General features: G+C 49.9%; 1 protein-coding gene across 12 annotated transcripts in view; it reads left to right on the plus strand.

The window, feature by feature from the left end:
• The first annotated feature begins 402 nt into the window (after positions 1–402).
• AFAP1L2 (actin filament associated protein 1 like 2) overlaps positions 403–13,512 on the plus strand; it is a 109,941-nt gene continuing 96,831 nt past the window's right edge. For 3 of the 12 annotated variants that reach the window (XM_055248409.2, XM_055248419.2, XM_055248453.2), the window contains exon 1: positions 405–754. In XM_055248409.2, coding sequence (XP_055104384.1) covers positions 739–754 — 16 coding nt within the window. In that variant the 5' untranslated portion in view covers positions 405–738. Of the gene's footprint in view, positions 755–13,512 lie in introns of all 12 variants that reach the window. The other 9 variants (XM_055248477.2, XM_055248512.2, XM_055248462.2 and 6 more) reach the window with 7 other exon arrangements.

Below are 13,512 nucleotides of genomic sequence, written 5' to 3' on the forward strand. Positions count from 1 at the left end.
AACGGCACTCCCTGACTTGTGGTGTTGGCCCTGGAAATTCAGGTAGAAAGCAGCAAGCAGATGTTTTCACACACCCTAAAGTGTGCGCGATTGGCAGCGGCTGCCCAGAGAGGTTCCAAGAGAGTGGAAGCAATCCCCAAAGAACCCGGAGCAGGCTTGGTTGCCCGCCCCACTGCCCTCGTCGCCCCTCCAGGAAGGCCTAGGGCAAAAGCGCGCTGGCTCGGGAGTCAAGCGCGAGGAGCTCTAAGCCAGTCTCAACCTCCTAGCTTGGATCTCAGTCTCCTCCTCCAGGCATTGGGTTTGCAGCGGGCGGGGGCGGGGTGGGGAACAATCTTGGAGGCCCACCCAAGCCCGGCCTCCCGGAGCCTCCCCCAGAGTTTGGGAACGTCCCAGTCTCGTTCCCTCTCGACGCCCCCGGAGCCAAGACGTGAAGGGAGTGCCAAGGCGGTCGGGGGCGGCGAGCGGGGCCGTGGGTGCGCACCGACTCAAGCGCCGACTGTCAGCCTCGGCGGGCTGGAGTTCGCCGGCGCGGGGACAGGGGCGCTGGGGGCGCGCCCTGGCGGGGGCCGGTCCGAGGACCCGGGGCGCGGCGGCCCCGCCAGGAGGTCCGGCCGCGAGCGTGACCTCACGGGGAGGGGCCAGCGCGGCGGCCTGGGCGCTGAGCCGAGCGCCGGGAGAGCAGCGCCGAAGCCGAGCAGCGCCGAAGCCGAGCCGCGAGGAGCGTACTCCGTGGCCCCGATGGAGCGGTACAAAGGTGAGGGCGCGGGTTCCTCGCGCGGCGCACACCCACTGCCTTTCGCCCAGCAACGCGGAGGGCAGGGCTAGGACTGGTCTCGCCAGGACTCGGGATAAGCAGAGCCCGCTGCCCCCACCCAGCCCGGACCTGGGCCTAAGAGGGGCGACAGCGGCGCCGCGGACTGGGCGGGTGGGCTCCTAGGTGGCTGCCGCGGCCTGAGCCCTTTGATCCTCCCGGGAGCGGAAAGAGGGGGTCGTCAGTGGGGGGCGTGGCGGGGCTTCTCACCTGTTGCGGGAGAGAGGGCGCGCCCGGCATCCCACTCCACCCTCAGTCCCACCGCGCAAGAAAGATGCCTGGGGCCGAGGAAGCCCCGAAGAAGGTGGGAACCGTGCTGAGCTGCTGGGGGCAAAGGGGCGGGCTGTTGGGTCCTTTCTCTCGGGCGCCCGCCGGGCTAGGAGCTTCCTGCTCCCGGCAAAGCGCTTGGGCAGCGGAGTGGGCGCGCAGACCCTCCCCGGGCTAGGTCGGGCCTCCCCAAACGTCCTGCCGTTCGGGTCGTCGTTTCTGTCCAAGCCCTTCTCTGCTCCCCCACCCCAAGAAAGGAGGGATGCGAGGGTTGGGGGCCAAATGGAGTGCCCGGCAGGTGGAGCTCCTGGAGGCGTCCCGGTCCGAGGGCTTAGCTCAGTGCGCAGCTGGGCGAGCTTTGGGTTTGGCGGGGGGCCAGGATCTCCGCCAAACTCTGGTGGGCGGGCCGTCCCGGGTGCGCCGGACGCCCAGCTTAGCACCCGCACTCGGAGCCTCGGAGCTGGTCTACAAGTCTCGATTGCGGTTCTTTTGAAAAGGGAGTACAGGGAGTTGCCCCTTAAGAGGAACCCTGCGGGCGCTCTCTCCTCCCCCATCCCCCGGCAGACCCCTTCCCTTTGGAAAAGCCTCTTGCCTTTTCTTTTGCTGGACCGGTCTCCGCCAAACCTGCGGGAGGAAATGCTGCTTCTATATTTGTTTTCCCCTGGGAGAGAGTAATAAAAAGAGAACGCTCAGATTCCCAGGAATCTCACTGCCGGCGAGCTCTGATCCCTGAAACTGACATAAAGGGACCTGTTGGGACCGGCTTCCCTAACGTAGTCATGTCTTTCACTTTCCCATTGCTTTTTCTCATCTGGGTCGCCTGGTTACTGGTGAAGGCAAAAGATCCAAGTCCCAGACAGAGCTTCACATGTTCAGTAAGGGTCTTTGCCGACAGCAGGGAGCCGGCGGGGGGGACAGGGTTAAAGGAGTTGGCCACCTTTGATTTCTTTCTGTGAACCCTCCCTGGAGCTTCTCTCGCATTTGTAACCCGGTGGTTTTCTTCGTCTCAAATTCTACTGGGATCACGTCAGTTTTGTGCTTGAATGACTGAATGCGCGCTTATGCTGTCTCAGGCACTTGAGGAAGCCACAGTCCCGCTCCTTGTAACATGGCCGTTTGCACTCCCTCCCCCACTGGGGCCCCTCCGCCCTTTGGGAGGGACCCTCTCTGGGAATTCAGGCTTTGAGTTGAGCCTGACAGGAAGTGTTGGCCTCTGGGGTGCCTTCCAGCTCCCTGACTTGCAAAGCTGGGGTGTGTGTATGGGGGCGGGGGTGGTGTTAGTTGTAGGTTGCAAACTACTTTCTCAAATCAGCATATTAATCTCTGTAAATCAGGGCAAATCACATTTGGGGTCTTCTTTCCAAATGTCCAGTTATTCTCAGAAGGCTTTTGTATTAATAACTTTTGACTTGGCCCTTGACCTGATAAAAGTCTTCTTAGTTATCTTTCTCTCTCAGGAGCTTAAAATCCTCCCACCCTCGAAGAGGATCAGTTTTTGCCAACTGAAGGGAACTTAGTTTCCAGGTCAGGGTGCTTATGTTTTTGGTAACACATGTGTCTGCCTCATCATTTTGCAGTAAATCAGACACAGAGTGATAAGTGGGTAAACCTGAGAATTATCTAGGTTTCAGAGGCTAATCCAACTCAAATTCCAGTGTTTGAGTCATGAGAAAAATATTTTGTCTCGCTGGTGTCATGCTGCTAATAGGTTTACTACACCTTTCACTGAGGAATTTGGGGATCCCCCAGCCCCAGGATATAGAATTCCCCATTCTCCTGAGAGGCAGATAAGTTGTGCTTTGAACACCCTTTAAATGGAAAAGTTCGTCTGTGCAAAATACAAAATGAAGCCCATCTCTGATTAACCAGTGTAATTGACTAGAATCAGTAGTCTCCTCTTGCTTTTCAGAGCCTGGGGCCATCTACTTAAAGTTGAGACTGAATAGTTATTGGAATAACTAGGAATAGTAGTTTAAACAACAAAGTTAAATGGAAAAAGCAGGTTTATTTAGTTGGGCTCCTGGAGCCTGAGTAAAAATTGTAAAGAAAAATTCTTATTGTGTGTGACACTTTTTAAATGTGTTATTTAAATGCCTCTTCATTCTGTTTCTGTATTTCCAATTTTGAGCTCTCCCTCTCTCAGGTAGGTGGAAATGCCTCATGGCTGTCTTCAGAGTCTCAAAATGTTTTCTCTAATTTGCAAATCTGATAAAGCAGTTCATGTAGGAGAAATTGTCTTTCCATGTTCCTTAGCCTGCGTGTTATATATATTGTACATCCTCCAAAAATAGCCTATCATTTTCAGGCTCTGAGTGGATTTGCCATTGTCTTGTAGGATGTAAAGTGAGGTCTGGAGATGATGGGTGTTTGGAATATCACCCACGTGACATGCCTGATGCAGAGACACTTCCAGACTTTCTTCCCAGTCCCTTCCAAGATTTCTGCTAGATAGCCATGACTCACCCAAGCAAAAATAAGGGATCGGGGAGTATGTGGGAGTCCCTTCCTAGAGAGATGGCACTTTTATGAGAGTTGCCATAAATAGTGATGGTAAAGTGGCTATGTCTTGTATGTGAATCTCTTTGGCGTTGTATAAGCAGTAAGACTCTCACAAATGTCAGGATGTGGGGCCAAGTCCTACAGGGTGCTTTGAGAAGGTTCCCATCCTTATGTGTTTATATATTTATGACTCTCATAAGAGCATCCTTTTATCGCTGTGCATGAGCCCATTGGCTGAACTCACCCAATGTGGTCACGCATTCTGGTTCTGACTGCTCTCCCAGCTGGTGAGTGAGTCTGGGCCAAATGTGACTGACCTACTATCTGTGGATTGTGCTTGGAACATCCATGCCGAAGCTTCCTGAAATTGCATCATACTTGGATACAGATGGGCCTGGTTGAGATATTCAGCTTCAATTTAGATCACAGTAATTGGTTGAAAGTGTAATCGTTCTTTTTCTGTGGTTCTTTTGTTTCTGAATTTGATCATCCAGTCCCCCCACTTAGCTCTAGAGCGCTGGAGGCAGATATGAACTGCAAAGAGTCAATCCAGTAAAATAACTTCAAAGTTTGTATGGGAATCCTGAGATCTGTGGTCAGGGAAGGTCTGGAAAAGAAAAGCAAATTAAAAGAGATGGGCATGCTGCCTTCAGGAATCACCTGTATTTGTTATTTTTCAATGCCTACGAACTCAGATTTTTTTGTGTTGAAGTTCTATCTAAGGCAGTAGTTCTAAACCTTTGCTGTGCATGGAATCATCTGTGGAGCTTTCAAAAATATGGATGTCAAGGCCCCATCCAAGACATTCTGATTTAATTGGTCTAGGGTACAGCTTGGGCATTGTATTTTTTAAAGGTCTTCAGGTGATTCCAATGTGCAGCCAAAGTTGGGAACCAAATTTCCTCCAAAAACATGAAATGTCAAAAGAGCAAAAAAGATCAGTAATTTTATATACACTTTCCTCACCTGGAAAAGTAAAAGCAAGTGTGGGGTGAAAGGGGTGCCCCCCCCATACTCACATGATGTGCCTTAACCAAATCTTGTAATACCTGCAGATATCTACTGTAATCACCTTCAGCTATTAGAGGCTTTAAAAAGCTATGGGAACGTTGCTTAAAAACGATCTCAAATGTGGTGCTTAAAATTCTAAGCTCAGGGTTTGCTCCTTGTACTTGACCCTGAGCTCCCTGACTTTGAAGTTGCGTGGGAGCCCTGGATGATGTGGCAATGAAATGGTCTGAAACAGAAATACTGAGAGGTCGCTTTTGGTGCTGAAAGGCCAAGCAGAGTGGGGGAATTCTGCTTTGGGCCCTTCCTCTCTTCTGAAGGGGTGGGAGCCCTGGGAGCTGGGCTGCTTCCAGCACAATTAAAGGGCCAGGAAAGGCCAAGGAGCTTCAAAGCTGAGGAAGCTGTGCCAGTTTTCTTCCAATTCTCTTTAGTAACGGGAAATGTTTCTTTAAAGGCTTCTGTCATTCAGAGAAGGGAGACTTTCCTCAAGCCAAGGGAGGATGGCTTTTTCTGTCCAGAGCCCTGGCTGAGACATGAAGGCAGTCATGGTGCAATGAAGAAAGTAGCAGCTCAGGAACCTGGAGACCCACGGGCTTCATTTCCTTGGGCAAACTGCTGAGCTTTCCAGACCTCAGTTTCCCCATCTGGAAAACAACCTCCAGTGTTCGCAGTGTTCCTCTATCTGACTTTCCAATGGCTCTTCGATGCTAGTTGTTCTGTGCTCACTGAGGAATCTTTGGAGAGAGGATGTGTCTTGGGGAGGAGAGGGAAATGAGGGAGGGAATGTGGGTGGGTAGCCCAGCAAAGGTCAGTTTAGGATTGTGATTCTTATAAATAAAACCAATTTCCTGTTGAGAGCTGGAGAGTAGCAGACTTAGTGGGAAAGAGAATGTCATAGGCCATGTGAGGAATTCATTTCTCAAGGACTTTTGTGTGACCGTATCTCCAAAGATTGTTCATCCAGCCCAGAACCACCCTCTGCAACACGGAGCATTATTCACTCCCATTTGAGAGACAGGCCAACTGAGGCCTACGGAGATTAAGCAACAGTCCAGACAGTCAGAAATAGGATACAATAGCCCTGAGAACTGAGTCTCTACATGGTAGAATTCCTTTTCAAGGATTTATTTAGGAAAGAAGTGCTCAAAGCAATTTCAGATTCATTCCTTATCAGCGTCCCTTCAGCCAGAGAGGGACTAGCTGCTCGGTTAAACTCTCCTCAATCTTCAGGACCTAGCCCACATGTCTCTTCATCCAGGAAGCCTCCCCTGACTCCCACTGTGTACCCTCATTACTCTTGGGGTAGCCTCATGAATGCCTAGCACATCGCAGGTATGCAACAAATATTTGTGGAATTAGTGTCACATTTGTCTAATAATTGTACATGTCTTATGTTTGTTTCCCTGCCAGGCTGAACTCCTTCAAGACAGGGACTTTGTCTTTCCTTATGTCCCTCTCCAGCCCCTGGCACACTGCCAGCTGCAGAGTAGGTGTCTGGGACATGATTAGGGAATGGGGAAATGAACAAATTCCAGGCAAAGAGATCACATATTCTCCCGTGCTCTAGCTCTGGAGAACAGACCTGGTTCACAAAAAGAAATGAAGCAAAATCTCAAAGGCAGATTCCAGAAATGGAGATGAAAGCCTACAATGGCCACCCTTGGCTTTCCCGACTTGAGCCTTATTTCTGTCTGTTCCAGCACAGGGGTGTTGCTGTCTGGTGGTACAGAGAAGGATCCGGCAGGTTTCTGCGTGTGAGTATGAGCCTGTCTGTGCCCTCTGCAGCAGCTCACCTGGCCTCCAGGGCTCCTGAAGGCGCAGACCTGGCTCTGCCCATGCTCTGGGTGGATGGTTGAGGGAGATCAAGGAGCTGGGCACCGGCCTGGGCACTCAGGGGCTCGGGAGTCTAATCTGGCTTTTGCCACTAACTCGCTATGCGACCTTGGGCAAGTCAATTAATCTTTCTGAGCCTTGTTTCCTCATTGTATGAGTGAGGATAATGATTACTAATCTACCTTGCAGGCCACTTGGTGGAATAACTTGTAAGAGCTATTGGTAAAGACTTTGAGAAAGAGAATGTTAAATTAATGCAGGGGAGCAGATACCCTGAAACCTCTGGCATGTGGTTCTGATCCCACCAGTTCCTGCCTTTCCACAGTTCACTGGGGCTCTGCCCACTGTGTGCTTTTCAATGCTGTTGAGAGATATAAGTCGGGGCTTCTCACCCTCTAGGCATCCTAGCTTCTCAGAGATAGCATCTGTGTATTCTTCACGTCAGTGGGGAAAGAGATAGGCGAGGAATTGCTCATTCCTTATGTGTAGAGCTACATCCTAGCCCTGCCTGACTTTTCTCTGATGTCTCAGTCCATATAGGAGAGACCCTTAAATTCAAATAGTAGCTTTGAGCCCTTTCCTAATTTTCTATCACTTGACTCTCATATTCGCCCCAGTTAGTTTCAACAAACAAACTAACCACAAACTGCATTGAGCGGAGAGAAGGGACAATGTGTAGAAAAACAGGAGCCTGGCTCCCCCTGGACGCGTTGCACTGGAGTGATGCAAAAACACAGTGAGGCCAGGGAACATGGATCTCACATCTCTCAGGGGAGTCTGGTATTAGGGAGGAGTGGGGAGAGGCACCCATGCCAATAGAAGCCCTGTTCTGCTGTTTTCTAAGCAGACCCCTGAGTTCTCTTCTCACTTCCTGGAGCTCCTCCCAGGACTTCAAAGGCAGATACAGTCCTGATGGACCATGGTGAGCTTGTACGGAAGCTCAGCCCTAGCACACTGCAAATCAGCCTTCTGCTGGAGATTAAACCAAGAGAGGCTAGCCAGCTGTTAGCTCGGAGACAGCAACCACTGTGCACCAGGAAGAGTCCAAGCTGGGTGAATGTACGGTCCTACCCTTGGAGGTAGCTGTCCCAAATTGAATGACTAGCCTTCCCGGCTTGCTTGGGACTTTCCTGGTTTTACCACTGAAAGTCTGGTGTCCCAGGAAACCCCTTAGTCCTGGGCAAACTGAGATGGTGAGTTGCCCTATTACCGGACCTAAGCTTTAGTAAAAGCTTCTGAATCAAGAGTTTGATTTCTCCATAGCAAAGATGAGCTAGAACCAATTATTTTGTCTCTTTGACAAGAAAGTGAAAGTCCAAGGCTTAAAAACTGGCAGATCGTAACTTACCACTAATGATACACACCAGTATGCTAAGTGAAAGAAACATACTGCTTTCAAGATTCAAAAGCTTGCACACTGAATGATTCTATGTATATGACTTTCTGGAAAAGGTGGAACTATAGGGAAACAGATCAGTAGTTGCTAGGACTGGGACTGGGGGAAGGTGTGAGCCACAAAGGGTGTGAGGGAAATTTTTGGAATGATAGAGATGTTCAATAGCTTTATTTTGGTAGTGGTTACACAGCCATACATACTTGTCACAATTCAGAACTGTGTAGTTAAAAGGGCTTTTTTTTTCTGTGTGTAAATTAACCTCAATAAAGCTGACTTTTAAAAACACTCTAGCAGTTGTGATGCTGTGGTATAAGATGAAGGGTCAAGGTCAAGGTTGGGTATCATGGGTTGTAATTAGCAACTGAGTCTTGATGTGGGTGTGTCTGCAATGGTTCTGGAGGTGTATACAGCAGAAAAGGGTGAGAAATTTGGTACAAAACAAAAAGGCCAATGGCTCATGCCTGATGACATCCTAAATGCCAGACTTTTTCATTAGGCACAATCAGCGTCATAGTGGAAGCTCTCCCTTTGTTTAGAGAAAAGGCAAAAGCAGCTCCCCCAAAGGCCAGGCAGCCAACAAGCCCAGGAGGACCATGGAATATAAGAGCATTAGACTCAGGTTCCCACCCTGGGAACTCTGCTGCTACCCACACATGGATCTAATGTACTGGCTTTGGCAGCCTGTCTGCAAGTCTTTTTTTTCCACCAATAAAGTTATTGTATTAGAATTGAGTACTCAAGTCTGCAGGATAATTATTTCCTGGTTGACTTTTTGTTTTTGGCAGTCCTGCTTGTCTATGCTAGCTAGGATTGATTTTGAGGGGAAGAACCCATGATTTATCAAAATAACACCCCCAGTTGCATTTGATGTAAGGAATCAGTCCTCTTATTTCTAGACAGGGAGAAGCCTTTTGCTGCAAGGGCAGAATTACCAGTCATCGCTGCACCAGGCCAGCGGACAGGATGTGGAAGTCCCCAAGAAGGAAGAAGTATCACTCTGGTGATCCTAATGGAATCTGAAGATCTTGGTGGTTTCCTTTTTATTTATTTATTTGTTTTTTATCAAAGCCCATGTTGAATTTGCCTGTTCTTCACGTGAATTTTGTCTGGCTCTGTACCCTGGGGAGCTAGGTCTGTGTCTGCATCTCTATTAAGCACAGCTTGTTGGAAGGCTGTGGAACTTCCATCCGTGAGGACTACGTGGGCTGAGGTGATGTTCAACCATGAATTATACAGGAGTATTTCCCACATGCAACTCTTTTAAATCACAAACACATCCAAGCCACTAGTCACCCACAAAGGCAGGTCTCTTCCACCTGTTCCAGGGTTTTCTGGAAGAATTACAGACTCATAGCCAGTGCAGTCCTTAGTTCTAATTGTCTTAGCTTTGTTAGGGGAAAGCATTGATGTTAGAGAGGCAGGGAGTGTTTTTGTGCATATTTGAAGTGAAATTTTCCTGATGCAGGGTCAGGCCTGGCTTGTGGCTGGTCTACCTAAGAAGGGTCGGGTTTGGGGCAGCCCCAAGGCCCGCGTCTGGTTTGAGTGCAAGGGAGAAGCTGGGAGCTTATGAGTGGGGGATTCCAGATGTTTCCTTCCCTGGGCTGCACACCTCTGCCACAATCTCCCCTGGGCTGCCTGGGCACACTGGCATCTGTTTGGGTTTGGGGGACTGCCTTCTTGTTAGCCCAACAAGTGGGAATCCTGCCATTTCCTTCCATCCTCCACCCCCAGTTTTTTTCTCCCCCAGTTTTTATACAACAGGATTTATTCATGTTCACTGTATTCAAGTCCCCAGATGGGGGGAGAAAAAAAAGATTGTTGAATGAGCTTATTGTTTGGAGGTTTCACTGACTTCTTTTATTTAATACCCACAGTCCTAGAACATATTGAACTGATTTACTAAAATTCAAATGTGGTCCTTTGGAAGGAACTCTTCTAGGGTGCTTCGTGTCCCCGGTATCAGAGCTGGGACCTACTGGGTGGCAAGTTTGCTTGGGCCATCTTCATGGTCTTGGGTCTCCTTGGAGGCAAATATTCTGTTACCATCCTAGACTCCTTATCAGCTTACAATGGTCAACACCCTACCGCCCTTTGCATTGTCAGGACTTTTGCAGCACCCAATTCTAGCACATTCTTTGAATAAAGATGAACACCAACATTAGGTACTACAGTTAACAGAAGCCCCCTGTGGCTTCTGCTTGGCAGTTTCCTGTACACTTAGGGAGAATAAAGGGTGGTGAAGTGGCACCTACTGCTTGAATGCCCAGTGCAGGGCAGCTGGCCCTTGACTGACATGGCAGAGTTGGATCACATGTGTTTGGCGTGTTTTAGAGATGGGGTCCCTACCGTTGATGTTACCAGAATTGTGGCTGAGGATCATGGCATGCATGGTGGTCAAGCACGGTTTCTGTATGGCTGTGACACAGTTGTGCTGTGACAGTTCCAGATGTCTGGAGCCCCTGGAAGTCTCCTGAGAGAGCAAGGGCAGGTACTTGAGCTGGGTGAGACTCATGTCTCCCAGGAGTCGATGGAAGCTTGTCTCTGGTTCAAGTCAGTAATATCCCAGATGTTCTGAAAGTAGCCCGGGGCAAAGCAGGAAGGGTGGATCTCAAAACCACACGCACAAGTGTGAGTTATGGGTGCTTCAGGACGCCTCTTGGACGCACAGGCTCACACTGGCTCCTGCACCTGCGTCTCTTGCTTTCTCCCTCCGTCTCTCCCTCCCTCTCCTCTTCCCCTCTCTTTTGTTCCCCTCTTGACTTTCTCCCACTTTTCCACTCTGTTTCTTTCTACCACTTCCATTCAGGTCTCCAGGTCTCCTGGGTCTTGAGTCCAAAGAAGGGATTCCCACTGAGAACCTGAGGCCACAAAGACACAGAGGATAGTCAGACCCGCCCACTCTCTCCTGCTCCCCAGGCCTCTGGTGGTCTCAGGCTCTCATTTCAAATAACCGTGGCTTGAATTTCAGGCTTCCCCCAGGAGGGACTGGTGACCTCAGAGTCAGGGTGGGGAAACTGGGGCTTATTCTCAGTATCTTACTCCCTCCTAGAAGTGCAGGCCTCAATGGAATTTGTTCGCTGTGGCCCCTGCTGCTTCCTCAAGCCCTAAAAGGTGTCACTTCTCATGGCCTGCTGCAAAAAATGGCATCTTCCACAATCCTCAGGTCCAGAGCTACTTGCTAACCCTGGGACTTTGCCGGTGGTCCCCCCTGGCACAGTGCAGGTTAGTGTCACGGTGATTAGGGTCCCAGGAAGGGCACACTTACTCTCTTTCTGTGGGTCCTTAAACAGTGCTATGACTCGCTGACCACCAAGGGGTGGAATCAAAATTCCTGCTCTGTGAGGGCCTCCTCCCACCGCCATCCCAAGTCTCCTGGAACTGACTGTCAGAGGAGGGACTGGTGTCCTCCCAGGGGGAGCATGAGAACGTGTCCATTGTTTGGATAAAAGTTCCAAGCATGAAGGCTCAACGTTGACTGAAATAATTTTTTCCCATTGAGCTCCTTGCTTCTCAGCGGGCAAGCTCCCATCTCCCGCCCTTCTGAGTCTGGTTTGGTGTATGTAATTGTAAACAGCCCTGGCTGGCAGCAAATCTCCAAGAGTTACGGGATTCAGGTGTCGCTCCCAACTCACCACGCACTGGTTCCCTTGAGAGTGGAAAGGCTGTTTTGTTCTCAGAGGGAGAATTCAGGCTGTTGCTTTTGAGATCGGATCCTTCCAAAGCCTGACTCACTCTCCCATTCCACCCCCAACTTCCCTCCCTGCCCCCAGCCTCCAGGTCTCTACCCGTGACGAAAGAGGCTTCGGGGACTCTACTTCATGAATGAAGCCCTTAGCCTGTGGATTTTTGCTTTTCTGACCCAGAGGTAAGAGTGTGGATCACTGAGTGCTCTCAGGTATGCGGGGAGCCACGAGCATGTTTATTGTTGAGCGTAAGAGCAAACCAGCAGCCCGCATTCCCTGTGTGAGAACGGGCTCACCAATCAGGGCAAGAGTGTGGGCTCAGGTCAGTGTCAGCCTCGTTTCTTGGCTACAGCCTCAGCCCTGGTGCAGGTCATGGCAGTATGGGAGTGAAAGCCTCTTGTGCTAAGCAGGAAGCCTCAGGAGAGTGTTGGTGGCTTTGGGGCACTTAGTTACCTCCCTTTGCCTAGCCATAGAGTTGGGAATCATCTCAGAGTGAAAGTGATCCAAGGATTGTGTTGGAAAATGCCTTTGGTAGGTTCAGAGGATATGGGGTGCTCCTATCTTGGGGGCCTTCCTGCTTCCTCCTGTCCTTGCAGCCCTAAGCATTTACTTTCCGGGTATCAGGTATGATAGGGGCACATGCGTGTTGGGGGAAAGGAGATGTGGGATGACAATCAGCCCCTTTTTCTTAAAGTTTCTTAAAGCTATTTACCTAATGTCCTCAAAGCGTAAGACTTGTCCTACAAGATTTATTTTCCTGCCAAGGGAAGGTTGAGGCTGCTTGGAAGAGAGAAAGTGAGAGTGCAAAGGACCGTGTTCTATGGGAGTGGAGAGACTTCAGTTCCTTGCAGGCCTCCTCTGTGCTTTCAGGCTTGGCTGCCCTGTGTCTGTGTGTATAGATTTCTTCTCTGGTTGGAGAAAATAATAAAGGTGGTCACATAGCTTGCAGCAAATATTCTCCCCAAATGGCTTTAAAAAAAATTACCATTATGAGTGTGAAAATGGTTTAGATTTAGGAGGAAACAGCTGGCTGGCAGCGTTCCTGTTAAGTTCCTGGATAAGATTCTGCGGTGTCACTAATGACTTTATTTGGTATATTTCTGACACAAGCACCCTTGAGAGTTGGGGAATTCTGTGGTTGAGAACTGAGGTGAAGGAGGGAAAGTCCTAATTTCATTCAGGACAATCCAGACCTGTCCAATGGATATCTCTTATCCACCTTGATAGTCTAACTTGGATGCACACAAACCCTTTTTCTTTCTTTTTTTTTTTTTTTTTTTGAGACGGAGTCTTGCTCTGTCACCCAGGCTGGAGTGCAGTGGCCCGATCTCAGCTCACTGCAAGCTCTGCCTCCCGGGTTCACGCCATTCTCCTGCCTTAGCCTCTCCGAGTAGCTGGGACTACAGGCGCCCGCCACCACGCCCGGCTAATTTTTTTGTATTTTTGGTAGAGACGGGGTTTCACTATGGTCTCGATCTCCTGACCTCGTGATCCGCCCGCCTCAGCCTCCCAAAGTAAACCCTTTTTCTTTCTTTTTCCCTTTCTTTCTTTCAACAGGGTCTTGCTCTGTCACCCAGGCTGGAGTGTAGTGGCACTATCATGGCTCACTGCAGTCTCAAATTCCTGAGCTCAAGCCATCCTCTGACTCAGTCTCCTGAGCAGCTGGGACTACAGGTGCACACTACCACACCTGGCTAATTTATTTTTCATTTTTTTGTAGAGGCAGGGTCTTGCTATGTTGACTAGGCTGGTCTTGAACTCCTGACCTCAAGCGATCCTCCTGCCTCAGCCTCCCAAAGTGCTGGGATTACAAGTGTAAGCCCCTGTGCTCTTCTTTCTAGGATTCTGTCTATGGGTTTCTCTGAGACTTCAATACATTGCTATCCTAGCTAAGATAAGCCTAGATTTCCTGAGACCCCTGAACCAGGACCTGTCCTTGAGTGCAGGCGGCATCTAGGGCAGCTCACCAGTGGCTGTGGGGAGAGTAAGGAGCTGTGCTGTTCCTTGTACTGCTC

This window comes from Symphalangus syndactylus, chromosome 2, assembly GCF_028878055.3.
Source record: "Symphalangus syndactylus isolate Jambi chromosome 2, NHGRI_mSymSyn1-v2.1_pri, whole genome shotgun sequence".
NCBI lineage: Eukaryota > Metazoa > Chordata > Mammalia > Primates > Hylobatidae > Symphalangus > Symphalangus syndactylus.